This window comes from Callorhinchus milii, unplaced genomic scaffold, assembly GCF_018977255.1.
Source record: "Callorhinchus milii isolate IMCB2004 unplaced genomic scaffold, IMCB_Cmil_1.0 Scaffold13, whole genome shotgun sequence".
NCBI classification, from domain to species: domain Eukaryota; kingdom Metazoa; phylum Chordata; class Chondrichthyes; order Chimaeriformes; family Callorhinchidae; genus Callorhinchus; species Callorhinchus milii.
In genome coordinates, this window is record NW_024704754.1 from 7,973,290 (window position 1) to 7,989,828 (window position 16,539).

General features: G+C 44.4%; 1 protein-coding gene across 3 annotated transcripts in view; it reads left to right on the plus strand.

Moving 5' to 3' along the window:
* nsg2 (neuronal vesicle trafficking associated 2) overlaps positions 1 to 16,057 on the plus strand; it is a 34,131-nt gene extending 18,074 nt beyond the window's left edge. For all 3 annotated transcript variants that reach the window (XM_007906640.2, XM_007906639.2, XM_007906641.2), the window contains exons 4-5: positions 13,800 to 13,910; positions 15,493 to 16,057. In XM_007906640.2, coding sequence (XP_007904831.1) covers positions 13,800 to 13,910; positions 15,493 to 15,696 — 315 coding nt within the window. In that variant the 3' untranslated portion in view covers positions 15,697 to 16,057. The remainder of the gene's footprint in view (positions 1 to 13,799; positions 13,911 to 15,492) is intronic.
* Positions 16,058 to 16,539: the final 482 nt, after the last annotated feature.

Below are 16,539 nucleotides of genomic sequence, written 5' to 3' on the forward strand. Positions count from 1 at the left end.
TAGCCTCTAGAAGTTTTCCACACTGCTGATGTTAGGCTGACTGGCCCGTAGTTCGTGGGTTGATCCTACTGTCTCTTTTTGTACAGGGAACACAGAGAGTCCTCTGAACTCCTCTCCCTCTGGCCTTCATCCCTCACTGACCCCTCTTCTGCTCTCACCCTCCTCCACAACACACTCTCCTCCACACTCAACACTCTTGCCCCCATCACCTCCCGTACTGTCTCCTAATCTCGCTCCTCCCCCTGGTTCACCACCCACCTCCGCTCACTAAAGAGCCAGGTGCGGGCCACTGAACGCACCTGCCTCAAATCTGGCCTAACGGTCCACCGACAAATCTGGCTGGACCTCCTCAAAACCTACCGCTTCACTCTAGCCTCGGCCAAGTCGTCCTTCTCCTCCAGGATAATCCTGGAGGCGAAGAACAACCCCAGGCTTCTGTTCTCTACCACATCCTGACTCCTCCATCCCCCCCACCTCCCCACGCAGGTCATCTCCTCCAACCTTCACTGCGAGGAGATGCTGGATTTCCTTGAATCCAAAATCAAGGGAATCCACTCCGCGGTCACTGCCCCTCCAACTTCCACCCATCCCTCACCCCTTCCCTCCCACACTCCGACTCCTACCCATCCTCCCCTACACACCTTCGAACCCGTTTCTCCACCCTCCGTCACCAACCTGTTCCTGTCCTTGAAACCCACCACCTGCTCCCTGGACCCCATTCCCACTCCACTCCTTATCTCCCAGCTCCACCTCCTTGCCCCACTTCTCACAGACATCATTAACCTGTCCCTCTCTTCTGGCTCTGTTCCCATTCCCCTCAAAACTGCCACCATCACTCCCACACTGAAAAAAACCCTCCCTTGATGCGTCACAGCTATCAAGCTACCGGCCCAGCTCCAACCTCCCCTTCCTGTCCAAGGTTCTCGAAAGAGTCGTCGCCTCCCAGCTGCGCTCTTTCCTCTCCACCCATTCATTATTTGAACCCCTTCAGTCGGGTTTCCGTACTGCCCATATCACAGAAACCGCCCTGGTCAAGGTCACCAATGACATCTTGACCATCTGCGACCAGAGCTCCCTCTGCCTCCTCGTCCTCCTCGACCTATCGGCCGCATTTGATGCGGTCGACCACTCGATCCTCCTCCACCGCTTGTCCTCCCACCTCAACCTTAGAAAGGCCCTGTTCTTGAGTGGTTTAGGTCGTACCTCTCCCACCGTCTTCACTTTGTTTCCATTAACGGCTTTTCCTACAGCTGTCTCGTGCGGTGTCCCTCAGGGCTCTGTCCTCGGTCCCCTCCTCTTCACCCTCTATATGCTCCCCCTGTGGTGACATCATCCGCAGACATGGGGTTAACTTCTACATGTATGCGGATGACACCCAACTCTACCTTTCCTCCTCTACCCTCAACTCTACGACCACCGATGTTCTGACAGCCTTCCTGTCTGACATCGAGTCTTGGACGAGAGACAACTTACTTCAGCTCAACCTGCGCAAAACGAGGCCCTCCTGATTGTCTCGCGTCAGCGCCTCCGAACCTCTGGCACTGACAGCATCAGCATCCAAGGCTGCACTCTCCACCTCTCAAATCCAATCAGGAACCTCGGTGTTCTGTTCGAACTTGAGTTGTCCTTTCTTCCCCACATCCGCGCCACAACTGGTATCGCCTTCCACCACCTCCAGAACATCGCCAGACTACGGCACTACCTCACCCTTCATGCTGCTGAAACACTGAAACACAGCTTTTATCACCTCAAGGCTGGTCTACGGGAACTCTCCTCACCGGCCTTCCCGCCACCTCCCTCCAGAAGCTGCAGGTCATTCAGAACTCTGCAGCTCGTGTACTGTCCCGCACCAGGCTTCGCGACCACATCACTCCCACCCTCGCTCGCCTCCACTGGCTCCCCATCCCCCAGAGGATCGAATTCAAGATCCTCATCCTCACCTACAAGGCCATTCACGGCCTTGCTCCCTCCTACCTCTCCGACCTACTATCCCTCTACTTACCTGCCCGTACCCTCCATTCCTCTGGCTCCGGTCTGCTCCACATCCCCCGCCCTAACCGCCCTACCATCGGTGGCCGGGCTTTCAGCCTCTCAGCCTCTCGGCTCTGGAACTCCATCCCCCAGTGCCTTCGCAGCTTCCTCCCTCTCCTCCTTCAAGGTCGGTCTCAAGACCTTTCTCTTCAACCGTGCCTTCAGCTCCCCTCTCGACTCTCTACCCCCTCCTCGCTCCCTCCCTTCTCTCCCCTCACCCTGACCATTTCCCCCCGCTCGGGTCCCAACCCAACTATCCAGCACCTTGGGACGTCCTCCCGACGTGAAAGGCGCTCTATAAATGCAATCTTGCTGTTGGTGTTGTTGTGGAAGTAACATTTGCAACCCTCCAGTCCTCTGGCACCGCCCCGGTGTCCAAGGAGGATTGAAAGATTGTGCCAGAGCCTCCGTTATTTCCACCCTTACTTCCTTGGATGCATCCTGTCCGGACCGGGTGACTTATTTACCTTGAGCACCGTCAACCTTTTTAGTACCTCCTCTCCGTTTATTCTTATCTTATCCAATGTTTCCGCCCTCTCCTCCGATACTGTGGCCATGGCTACAACCTCTTTTGTGAAGACAGATGCAAAGTACTTATTCAGTATGTCAGCCATGCCCTCTGCCTCCACAAGAGGATTTGCTCATTGGTCCCTAATTGGACCCACCCTACCTTTGACTAACCTTTTAATCTTTATATGCTTATAAAATACCTTAGGGTTCCCTTTTATGATACCCCCTAATCTTTTCCTATGAAATCTTTTGCCCCTCTTATTTCCTTTTTCAGATCTCCTCTATATTTTCTATGTTCTATTTGATTATCTTCTGTATTTTCCCCTTAGTGGGAATGTTTTGTTCTGTCTCCAAACTATCTCCTCCGTGAAGGCTTCCCATTGCTCGTTAGCTGTTTTACCTGCCAATCTTTCTTTTGAGTTCATCTTGGCCCTCTTCCAGTTGAGTATCTTCACCTTTGACTGCTCCTTGTCCCTTTCCGTAAGTACTCTAAACTTAATGATGTTGTGATCACTGTTGTCCAGATGCTCTCCTATTGAAATCTGCTCCACTTGCCTCACTTCATTCCCTGGAACTTGATCCAGCACTGCTTTCTTCCTCGTTGGGCTGGAAACATACTGATCCAGAAAGTTATCCTGCACACATTTCAGGAATCCTTCCCCCTCCTTGCCCTTTTCACTCCTGTGCCAGTCTGTGTTAGGATAATTGAAATCCCCCATTATCACTGCTGTATTGGTTTTGCATCTTTCTGAAATCTGCTTGCAGATTTGCTCGTCTATCTCCTTCCCACTATTTGGTGGTCTATAGTATAAACCTCACAGCTCATTTTCTGCTCCTTAACTCTAACCAAATAAATTCTGTTTTTGGACCCTCTAGCACATTGTCTCTTTCCAGGGCCATAACTGTGTCTTTAATCAATATTGCCACCTTCCCTCCTTTTTTTCTTTCCCTATCCCTCCTGAGGACATTGTAGCCAGGAATATTCAGCTCCAATTCCTGCCCTTGTTTGAGCCAGGTCTCTGCTATTGCCACTACATCATAACCCCATGTGGCAACTTGAGTCTACAGCTCACCATCTTATTTGTCACTCTCCGTGCATTTAGGCACATACACTGCAAGACTGATTGAGTCTGCTCTGCATTTCTCCCTGTCTAATCCCTCCTTTTTCCGGACTATACCTTATTACATTGCTCTTCGTCTCTCCCAGCCCTCTTTGTAACTTGTTTCTCCTCCCTGATGCTACAGCTGATTCCCTTCGCCCCTTGAAATTAGTTTAAAACTGTCCCTAAGGTACTAGTTTGTATTTGTCACTGCTTGTTGGCCTCCCCAACTCCTCCCTCCATGGGCTGCATCCAGAACTCCCGCACTAGGCTCTGTGACCCTATCACCCCCATCCTTGCCCAACTCCACTGGCTTCCCATCACACAGAAGATACAGTTCAAGATTCTGGTCCTCACCTTCAAAGCCCTCAATGGTGTTGTTCCCCCTTACCTCTCTGACCTCCTAACCCCCTACCATATTGTTCGCCCCCTCCACTCAGCGGTCTCTGTCCTGCTTCACGTCCCCCGCCTTGCTTGCCCCACTAACGGCAGGTGGGCTTTCCGCCACTCTGCACCCACCCTCTGGAACTCCATCCTGCAGTGTCTCCGTCTCGCCACCTCCTTCACCACCTTCAAGACCCACCTCAAGACCCTCCGTTTCGACCGTGCTTTCGATTACCCTGCTTCCCCCCCACCCTCCCCCTCCCTCACCCCGACCCTCAGCTCAGGTCTGAAACTCTGTCTGTCTGCCTTGGAACGTCCTTCCAACGTGAAAGGTGCTATATAAATGTAATTTTGTTGTTGTTGTAGTTAACCTCCCTGCAAGGACATTGGTCCCAGCCCTGTTCAAGTGTAACCCATCCAGCTTGTACACCTGCCCCAGAACTGGTCGCAATGTTCCAGGAACCTGAAGCCCTCCTTTTTGCTCTATTTCTTCAGCCATGGATTCATGTGTTTGGTCCTGCTGTTTTGTTACTCACTTGCAAAAGGCAATGGGAGTAATCCAGGGATCACCGCCTTTGAGGTTCTACTCTTTAGCTTTTTCCCTAGCTTCTGATACTCTCCCTGCAGGATCTCAGTCCTTTTTTTCCCTACATCATGGATCCCAACATGAACCACAACTTTTGGATGTTCCTCTTCCCCTGTAGAATGTTTTGCACCCATTCTGTGATGTCTATAACTCTGGTACCAGGGAGGCAACATACCATGCGAGAGTCACCTCTTTGGTTGCAGAAATGCCGTTCTACTCCTTTCCCCATTGTGACCCAATGACAATTGCATTGACACTCTTCTCTGTGTCCCTCTGTGCATCCATTTGTTTTTGTTTCCTCTCCCCAGAGGTGTCATCACCCTGACCGGTATTCAGTACAGAGAAACAGTTTGTACCACAGTTTCAGGGGAATACTGCACTGTCCGTCCCCCTTCCTACTATGCCGGTGATCACCCATTCACTAACCTCCTGAACCCTCTGTGGCTGTGGGGTGACCACCTCCTGAAACATTTGTTCCATGAACTCTTCAGCCTCCTGTATGCTATGTAGTGACACTAGCCTCTCCTCGAGCTCAGAAACCCTGAGCTCAAGCTTGAGCAGCCGGAGGCACTTCCTACACACGTGTTTGTCCAGGGCACACAAAGCATCCTGGAGTTCCCACATAACACACATTGTGCATGCAACTGGTCTCAGCTGCCCTGCCATAGTCTGAGACATATTTTATTTTATTTAATATAACTATTATATATTTTATAATTATGCACCTCTTTATCCCTCTGCACTGAATTCCCACTCTCCCCAAATTCCTTAACAGAATTCTCACTCTGTTCCACCTCACTCAGATCCCTCCTCACGTTGCTGGACTCTCTGTTGATGGCAAAGGTGGGTCATTGAATTTAAGGTATAGATCAGCCATGATCTAATAGAATGGAGGAACAGGCTAGAGCGGCTGAATGTCCTTCTCCCGTTCCTATGTTCCTATGATGTCTATCATGACAGTTTATCGTCACATCTAATCTATATGAATAAAGAGTAAAGTTTCAGTGCTTTGTGAAGTGCTAAGTAAATGGTTGCTACCGGACTAGCAGCTGTTGTGACATTGCAGTTGCTGCAAGATTTGAGCTAACAAATTTGCGCCTATGTAGATGATCCGTTTGTGCAAGGCAAGCAACTCACAGCCGGCATCTAGAAACAGTGGGAGGCAGAAGTAATTGAAATCACATGTTCAAGGAGTTATAGCGCTTTCAAATTAATGAGATGAAAAGAACTGCATAGTAAGAGAAAAGTAGGTCGCATAAAGAAACCACAGTATCCATTCAGTTATCACCAGACTTATATTGCATCTGGTTTATAATAATATTAATCCTTGCATTTGATATAGTGCCTTATCACAGAGTTGAGATGTCTCAATGCGCTTCACAGAAGCATATGTAAAGTGTAAAGTGAATTGACTGTATTTTGTCGGTGAAATTCCAACGCCTTGGCATGTCCTCCCGACGTGAAAGGCGCTATATAAATGTAATCTTGTTATTGTTGTTGTTCAAATTGTCCTTTTTTTTGGAGGGTTTATTAGCTCCACAAAGTGATCAGCCAATCGACTAACATTCCTACGTACTGCTAGGTAAACAGGCATGTGGAGTGAAGAAATTTGCCTAAGGTTTTGACCTGCTGGAAATCAAACCTGGGTTCTCTTGTTTGCAAGGCAAGTGCTCTAATCACTATGCTACAGGACTCTGCAATGTTTGCACATGGTATTTCAGTTACTAATTGCAACTTCTGTTTTTGTGAACATCGGACTCCATATTGCACAAAGGTGGCTCAGAGAAGATGGTGGGTTAGCAGGAAATAACATTGCCGTGGGCTGGGAGCACACATGTCTCTTTAATAATAATAATCCTTACAATTGCTGTCGTGCTTTACCACATTGAAACTCAGGATGCTTCACAGAGTTTTCGGTGAAGTGTAGTGACTGTGTATTCATAGACAAATATGGCAGCCAGATATGCACATAAACAATAATAAAGTGAATGCTCAACCCTTTTATCTATATGGGGAATTGTTGGTCAGGACACAGGGAGAAACTCCCTTCTCTTTTGATTATTTGGATATGCTGATAATAGCCGAAATGTTGCTCTAATATAGATTATCTTTATTGAGCTACTGGTGCATTAAATAAGTTGCTCTTCTTAAATGGAACTTTGAGACACTTTTAATTGATAATTGGGATCCAGTCTACTGGTGACTAAGGTAACAGGACAACAATTTCAAGAACCTTTGAGACCTTATATAGCTGGTAGCAAGTCTGGCACAGGTCCAATGTGTATTCTTTATTCTCTGAATTTTATTTTTGTTGCTAAACACGATGATGTTTCAATGAAACCCACTGTACAATGTGGTATTGCTAAGTCAGATAACAAGATCCTTTTGTATTCCGACTTCTGCAAGTGCAGACATGTTTGCTTTTTTCTCCATTTTATGGTGTTGTCTTGCTTTAGGAGTCATGGCAAGGATTTCCTATTGTAAAGACAAACTGAACCAGTCACTGTTTTAGCAGTCAATGATTGTTGGCGCCCATTACAGAGCTGCTCTGCACTGATTGTGTTGAAGCGGTTCGGCTGAAAATCTGATCAGCAACTTTTGTATAATGTAACCGCTTTGATACGTCTCAGTGACGTGATAAGAAGCTATATCAAGTCCAAGGATTATTATTATTATCTACTAGCTGTACCCTTTGCAGCTTCACTTGCAACCAAAGGATCTAATATGGAATGTAGATTGACACACAGACAGACACACAAATAGACATTTCATCTTTATCTGTACTCATCTGGAAGGACTCCTGTGGGAGGACTCCTTTCGGGAGGGCTCCGTGTAAGGACTCTGCGCTTTAAAAATGACTGGTATTAGTAATTAAACGTTATTTGATTAGGCAGATTATAAGAAATGTCAAAATGAGAAAAGAAGCTTGTCTTTATAGTACATTAACTCTCCCTTTGTGGCATCAAATTATATTGTGAATCACCCTGCTGGTTTTGCCTCGAATACCATCCTTAAAAGATTATTTCAAACATTTGTTTTTGAGTTAAAGCATTTTTCTCAAAGGTGTTCCAGATTTATTTTTTGCTAATGCCCTCTGGTGTTACTTCATTGGCTGGTTTTGAAATAATAATCTGGGATTACTTTAGCTATTCCATTAAAGACTACACCAATGTAACAAGAATAGTGATTTCATATCTGTATTCTATTTGTGGTATTAATAAAGCTATAACCACACCCTGGTGAGGCAGATGATTTAAGAACAGTTGCTGTTTCCTATTTTAAGCGTTCTGAGATGTTGCCCCGCATGAAGGACAAATGCAAGTTGTTGTTATCTATTATTTTCGTTCAAAGCAGTGTAGCATTAAATTAGTATTCAGAACTTGGCTTCAATGCCAACCTGACAAGACTTCCTGCCTGGTATTGCTATGGAATTCCATATTGTTACATATCAGCAAGTTTTAGTATGTGGTATTTGTTGCACATTCCAAATTCAATGTTTATGTTTGCAATGTCTACACCAACAACGACAACAAATTACATTTACATAGCACCGTTCACATTGGGAGGATGTCCCAAGCCATTGATCAGTCAACAATTTGCATCTGAACTGGGGGTTGGGATCAAGGGGGGTGGAGGGCAAGGAGGGTGGGGTTTGGAGAGTGACCAAAAGCGTAGTCAAAGAAGAGAGTCTTGAGACGGGCTTTGAAGGTGGCAAGGAAGGGAGTGAGGTAAAGGGACTGGACTGTGAGACGGTGTTCCAAGCAGTGGGGGCAGAAAAGCTCCACCTCAACCTTCATGGTTTGGATCCTAGTTCTTACACCGTCTCCACTTCATCCCCACAAACGGCTTCTCCTCTAGCCCCCACACCATTTTGTGTGGCGTTCCTCAGGGCTCTGTCCTTGGTCCCCTCCTCTTCAATATCTGCATGCTCCTTTTGATGACATTATCTACAGACATAGGGTCAACTTCCACATGTAAGCAGATGACACTCAATTCAAGCTCTCTGCCTCCACTCTCAACCCCAGGACCATTGCTGTCCTGACAGAATGTCTGTTAGGCATCAAGTCCTGGATGAGAGCTAACTTTCTACAGCTGAACAACAATAAGACCGAGGCCCTCATGATTGGCTCAGGTCAGCGCCTCCACACCTCAGGCACTGACAGCATCACTATCCAAGGATACACACTCCACCTCACTGAGCCAATCCAGAACCTAGGTGTCTTGTTTGACCCACAACTGTCCTTTCTACATCACATCAATGTCATGACCCGCTCGGGCTTCCCCCACCTCCACAACATCGCCTGCTCCACCATTGCCTCACCCCTCAGGCCACCGAAACCCTCGGATTCATCACATCTTTGGAGTCCTGTAGCTCAGTGGTTAGAGCACTCGTTTTGTAAGCGAGAGACCTGAGTTCAATTCCAGGCAGGGCGAAACCTTGGGCAAGTTTCCTTACTCCACACCCCTAATAATAATCCCTCCCAAAAAACAAAACAATAATAAATTGGTCATTTTCAATCCATGACTGTTTGTGGGACATTGCTGTGTGCAATTGGCTGCCGCGTTCGCCCACAAATATACAGTCAATTCACTTTACAGTGTGTTCTGTGAAACGCTTTGGGACGTCCTCCCGATGTGAAAAGCGCTATATCAAATGCAAGGATTATTATTATTATTATTATCTAGACTCGAGTACGTCAACTCCCTGCTTGTCAGCCTTCACAATTCTTCCCTCCACAAGATAAAGATCATCCAGAACTCTGACGCTCGTGTCTGCTCCTGCACCAGACTCTGTATCGCCATCACCCCACTCTCACCCAGCTCCACTGGCTCCCCATCCCATAGGGGATAGAATAAAGATCCTTGTCCTCGCCTTCAAGGCCCTCCATGGCCTTGCCCCTGCCTACCTCTGCAACCTGCTAACCCCATGTCAATCTGTCCGCTCCTTCCGCTCAGCAGGCTCTGGCTGGCAACATGTCCCCTGCCTGGCCTGCTCCACTATCAGCGGCCAGGCCTTCAGCCTTTCTGCCCCCATCCTATGGAACTCCATCCCACAATCCCTTTGCTTTGCTCCCACTCTTGCCTCTTTTAACACGTCTCAAAACCCTCCTTTTCAACCAAGCCTTCGGCCACCCTCCTACCATCCCTGATCCTGACCCCCAGCTTGGGTCCAAATCCCTAACTATCCAGCACCTTGGGACGTCCTCCCAAAGTGAAAGGCGCTATACAAATGTAGTTTATATGTATGTACATAAAGGCTTGTCTGACAATGGTGGGGCGGGCTAGGCGGGAGACATGGAGAAGACCAGAGTCCACTTAACAGAGGGAGTTGATAGGTCAGTATGAAGTTAGCAGGACACAGAGATAGTTAGGAGCAAGGCCGTGGAGGGCTTTGAAAGTGAGGACATGGATTTTGAACTCTATCCTCTGGGGGATGGGGAGCCAATGGAGCCGGGCATAGAATGCGTCCATTTGACCTTTCTGCATGGCAACCTGCTTTAGAGCTCAGCCCGGTTGAGCATGAGTTTGCTTATAGTCCTGTAGTCCTGTAGCTCAGTGGTTAGAGTACTTGCCTTGCAAGTGAGACACCTGAGTTCAATTCCAGGCAGGGCGAAACCTTGGGCAAGTTTCCTCACTCCACACGCCTAATAATAATCCCTCCAAAACAAAATAATAAAAAACACTAATAAATTGGTCATTTTCAATCCACGTCTGTTTGTGGGACACTGCTGTGCGCAATTGACTGCCATGTTTCGCCCACAAATATACAGTCAATTCACTTTACAGTCTATTCTGTGAAGCACTTTGAGACGTCGAGAAGAAGTGAAAAAGTACTGTATAATATGCAAGGATTATTATTATTTTTATAGTGCGTGAAATCTCCTGAGATTTATATAATAGCAAGGTTACCAGCGTGAAGCCCTACATTAGTATCTTTCATTTAAATTCTGAAGCTGAAAGGATATACAGTACTGCATATCCAAAAGACATGGTACAGCATTAGTTAACCTTGAAAGAGGTTTGGGTGCACCCATTGAGATTTGACCCTTTCTCCCCTTTCTCCAGTCCAGTGCTCAGCAAACCGAGTCACTATAATTCCAATATCAATTTAACATTGTTTGGAAGCAGATTATTGAGACTCAGCAAACAGGTTATCAATCACGAACATGAATCATATGCCACCCTGAAACCAAACTCACCCATACGTGTAATTAAATCTGTTTCAGTAACCAATATTATTCATGCAACTGAGCAAACAACTTAAATCAAGCAACTACTGTTGTTTGCACAGAATATTTTATTAGTGGTAGAAAATTACTTGTTGTAGAACTATACACCACTCAACCTGATAACAAGTGCATATATTTCATACAACCGAGTAGAAGCAGTCCAGTTAACTGCAGTGTAATACTGCTATGTCGAGCCATTGATCAAAATATGTCGGGGCAACCACCAGAAAGATCATCTCAAAGTCCTTACCAGAATACATTGTAAAGTGAATTGACTATATTTTGTGGGAAAAAACAATTTTTTGCGGGGAAAGGGATTATTACCCTTATTTTTGGAGGGATTATTATCCCCAGATTATTATTACATTTATTATTATTACATTTATTATTTTATGAAAGTAATCTACCATTTGACTTCTGATAGTTTGTTCCATTAGTTTTCCAACTATTCATGTCAGGTTAATAGCTGCCAGTTTCGGCTCTGACAACCTTTTTAAATATGGGAACCACATTTACATGTTCTAAATCTATGGTAATCTCACCAAGTGGTACTTAATGGACTCCCTCAAAATATCTGTCAGTGTTTCACAAATCTCTCCCTTCTTCCTTGTTTAGAATTTAGAGTAACATTAACATTTAGAGTAAACATTAAGTTTAGAGTAACATTCTGAATTTAGAGTAAATTCTGATTTAAAACTGACCCAGAAATAATGCCTCTATGTAGCTCACGATGCCAGAGTTCAGGCAATCTCAACCAGCAGCACATAAAAACTCAAAAGTGTTTCAATTTTGCATCTGAATCATTTGTGGGCCATAGAACTATTAAAATGTGATTTGGTATGATAACTGGATATAATAAAATTCATTGTCCAGCATTGTCATCTCTCAGTCTCTCTTACATTTTGGAGGCCCACCAATGTATTGTAGTGGATTAATCTTGTAATATTAGTAATAATAAATGTGACAATTCACACTTTGCTCCAAATCCTAATGTTTCCTTGTGGTACACTGTCACAGAGCTCCATCTAATACACAAACTCTCAACCATGGTCCTATGTTCTTTTCTACCCATCGGAAAAGATGTGAGTGGCAGAGCTGTCTCCTGTACAATAACAACTCACAGTGCATGGACTATCTGACAAACTGTACTTTGCAGCTTTAAATGCCATCAGTGTCAGCTTACAGTTTCTTAAAAGACATCTCAGATCTCAGTTACTGACCTTCTGCAATTTCTGTGAACTGTGTATGTGTAAAAAAACAGATTGAGCCAGTTTTATCTGTAACCAATTGTACTTCTGAAACATGCCTCACTGTCAACTACGTTAACAATATTTGATCAATTTGTCCTGAGGTGTGCGCGGGAAAGGATCTTTTAAATGTTTGCCTGCCAAATACACAGTCACTACACTTGACAGTAAATTCTATGACGTGCTTTGAGATGTCCTTCCAACGTGAAAAGGCACTATATCGAATGTAAAGATCATTTTTAAAAATGACTAGTTACTATGGCTAATAATGGTATAATCTCTAGAACTACTGAACCAAACCCGTTTTGTAATAATGCAGGATTTGTCTCCTGTGAAATATGTTAAGATCACAAGATTGGTCTGGGTGAAGCCTCTTTGGCTCATTTGATCTCAACTTAGCCTTTAGGTTTTCACTTTCAGTTAAGATTTTGAGAACAACTCGCTAAATCAAGAACATTTTAAATATTGAAACACTGAACATTCTAAGTACTGCAACGCTGATTGCTGAAATGAGTGATCTTTTCATTATATCATGAATCAAATATTTCCTTAGTAAGCGTGTCCAGGAAAAATGACCAAGCTGTGGATAGATATCAGGAATTAGAAAAGGATTGAGCTATTTAGCCCAAATTTTATTTTTAATTGGTCAAAGATGGAATTTCCCATTGAACACAGAACTCTCCAATAGTTCTTTGCTGTCCAAGCTGTGGAAATTGGCTCTCCCTTCAAGGAAGAAAGCATTGATGAGGCATAAGTGATGTCAATCTGGCTGCCCCTCAGGAGAACCCAGCACTTTCTGCTGTCCTCCGTATGTTCAGGTTGTGAGGCACTATGGATGAATAAGTATTTTCTCAGGCATTTCCAAAGCTGAACAAAGGTTTGGAAATGCTTCTGCAATCTTTGGCTGGGATAAATTACCGGATGGTGGTAACTTTATTTGTAGTTTTCAGAGTTGTTTCTATCCCTTTCACACAATTTATTTTCTCCCTATCCCACTGTCCTGAAAGTTGTAATGTTTCAGCGCTTCTGTAAGCACCGTTCTTTCTGTCTGAACCTAGAACAGTGAGTGGTAGTTCAATTATAGGGAGGGAGCATACCACCGAAGGCTGATTTTAATCAGTGTCCACATACCTACAGTTTCCAACAATGTTTTTTTTGATTATTTCTGCTTCTTTCAGCAATTTTTTTTTGGTCAACTGGGTGTCTGATACATTTGGAAAACCATCACCATGAGAATTCCATGCAAATTTCATGCATCCCACTTATACATGGAAATTCCAGATAGATTGTTGGAATGGAATGTGTACTCTCTGTCTGCAAGGACTTATAACTTATAACCATCCAGTCTGCATAATCTAATGCTCTTTCATCTCACTTAGAGGTCTTGTTAAATTTGAACCTATATCATTTAGCTCCAACCTCATAATCCAAGTAAATAATAATAAAATAATCCATGCAATTGATATAGCTCCTTATTGTGTCGTTGAGAGGTCTCAAAGCACTTCACCGAATATATATTGTAAAGTGGATTGACTGTGTATTTTGTGGGCGAATAAATAAATAGTTGCTGAATTATGTTTATTTCCTCCCGATGTGAAAGACGCTATACAAATGTAATTTAGTGTTGTATGTTATTGTATTTCTGAATGTAACAAATTAGCTTATTAAGAAAACCTACAAATTTCTTTGCATTTTCTTTCTTTTGTTGCAGGTCACCATTCTCATATTCCTCGCTCTTGCATTCCTTGCTTGTATAGTCTTCTTAGTGGTATACAAAGCCTTCACCTATGATCACAGTTGCCCAGATGGATTTGTGTACAAGGTAAGGGGTTTAGAAAGGAAGAAATCCTTCCAACAGCAGGATTTGCAGAATGAACATATTCATATTAAAAATATTCTAGCATTTAAATTGCAATCATGAATGATCTATTGCTAAAGCTTTATTGCAGTTTATTGCAGTTTCTTGCCCAAGTGTATGAACTTTTCTTATAGCACTCTGCTCAATTACGAATCATCATAACATCAATGGATTTAAGATGTGTGCAGAATCTAGCAGATTCAAAACAAGATCCTATTATTTCATAGGATGAAATGAATCATAGGTTTGGTTACAGAATAATATTTTTTGCTAGCAATATTTGCTACAAATAATAACGTAATTATCCTTGCATTCGGCACAGCCCCTTAGCACGCGTCAAGATGTCGCAAAGTGCTTCAAAAGATTCACTGTAAAGTGTAGTGATTATGCATTTGTGGGTGAACTCAGCAGGCAATCTGCGCATGTCAATGAAGAGCCATGACCTGAATGATCACATTTTATTTTATTTGTGGGATTGTTGGCCATAATAGGGGCAGGAACCCCTTTTTCTTTTCAAATAGTGCCATGGGATCCTTAAAGTCTACCTGAACAAGCTGAACAAGACTGTAGGTAAAATACTGCAGATGCTGCAAAATCTGAAATAAATATAGAAGTCGCTGGGAACACGCAGCAGGTCAAGCAGCATTTATAGAGAGAGGAAAATGAGTCAACGTTTCAAGTTGATGTTTCAGTTTCAATTACAAGTTTCAGGCTCTGACGAAAGGTCATCGACCTGAAATGTTAACTCATTTTCCTCTCTTCATGGTGCTGTGTGTTCCCAATGACTTCTGTTTTTATTATTGAACAAGACTGTGTATGGCTTTGATATTCACCACTAAATTCAACTATGTAATTGAAGAAGATCTTGTTTTAAAGTCTGATTTGCAATTGCCTGATTATGAGACAAATGATTTTTAATGCCATAATAATTACGCTCACACTGAGTGAAAACAATTATCTGCTACATTTCCCATATGTTTAATTCTATTTACTTCACACTATTGAATTATGCCTTCCCAGTATAAGTAATACAAATATTCAGAAGCCTTACTCAGCTGTGTGGGAGGGTGATGCTGGCAGACACTTTGGGGATCCATATGGAAAGATTTAGAAATACTGTATTGCTACTCCTGTGGAGTCCTGCAGCTTAGTGGTTAGAGCACTCACTTCGCAAGCAAGAGGACCTGGATTCGATTCCCGGGTGGGGCGAAACTTTAGGCAAGTTTCCTGACTCCACATGGCTCTGTTTACCTAGCAGTAAGTGGGAAGCCGGTTGATTGGTGGATCGCTTTCTGGGGGTAAGAAATATATATAATAATAATTCGGTCACTCAATCCAGAACTGTTTGTGGGACACTACTGTGTGCAATGGACTGCTGGATTTTACCCACACTATATACAAGCACTTTACAGTATATTCAGTGAAGTGCTTTGAGACGTCGCAAGACATGGTAAGGCGTTATATCAAATGCAAGGATTATTATTATTATGTGTCTACTAAGCTTACATAATTCTACACTGTTTTTTTTCCTCAACCCTCCCTGCAGCATAAACGCTGTATACCAGCATCCCTTGAAGCCTACTATTCAGCACAAGACTCCACCTCCCAAGGACGATTCTACACTGTCATCAGCCACTACAGCCTGGCCAAACAAACCACCTCCCGTTCGGTGTCACCTTGGCTGCCTGGTACCTCAGATGAAAAGACAGCAGAAGATGATTCAAAATCTTCAAGCAACAATAGTCACTGAGCAACTTACACAGAGTGAGGTTCTGTAAAACAACACAAGTGTGAAAGGTGTTTAGGTCGCTGATCAATCGAAAATGTTACCGCACTAAGCAGTGCAAAAAAAAAAGCGGTGTTTGGATTATACGATAGTCGTTTCTTTTGTCCCTCATCCTTATTGATTTGTAATTGATTCTGAAGCTTTTGTACAAAGGCATGTTTGATGTTGCTGCACTTCACACACTATAAGCTCATTTTTGAATAACCCATGTGAGGACATCTTACCCTCGATGACTTTGCCTCTTATTGTTTGATTGCATTTTTAGAAAATCCGGCGTTGGTGAGTGCCCCCTCCCCATCCCCCCCATCCTGTCCCACTCCCACTTCCCCCTCCCCCATCCCGCCCCATTCCCCCCTCCCCCATCCCGCCCCATTCCCCCCTCCACCGCCCCACCCCACTCCCCCCTCCCCCTCCCCATCCCATCCCACTTCCTCTCCCACTCCGCCTTCCCCTGTCCCCCCCCCACTCCCCCTCCCACCCTGTTCCCCTCTCTCCGTCCCATTCCACTCCCCCCGCCCTGCCCCATCCCACTCCCCAGAGCAAAAGCTGTGTGCTTCGCATCATTCTTTGGAATAGAGCATTTCCCGCATGAGCAGTTTATGTGCATGAAAGTGTTGCAAGTGTGGCTGACGTATTCAGGGTTAGTTATCATCATCATGAGGTTGTCATCCACAAAGGCTGTGCATTCTCCAGAAGTAAAACACGTATCGTAGGCTTATATAATACAGCTGATCACGTACATTTTTCTAATGCCCACAGGCTGTTCCTGGATACAACAGTAATGTTTATGCTTCTAAAGGGATAGAC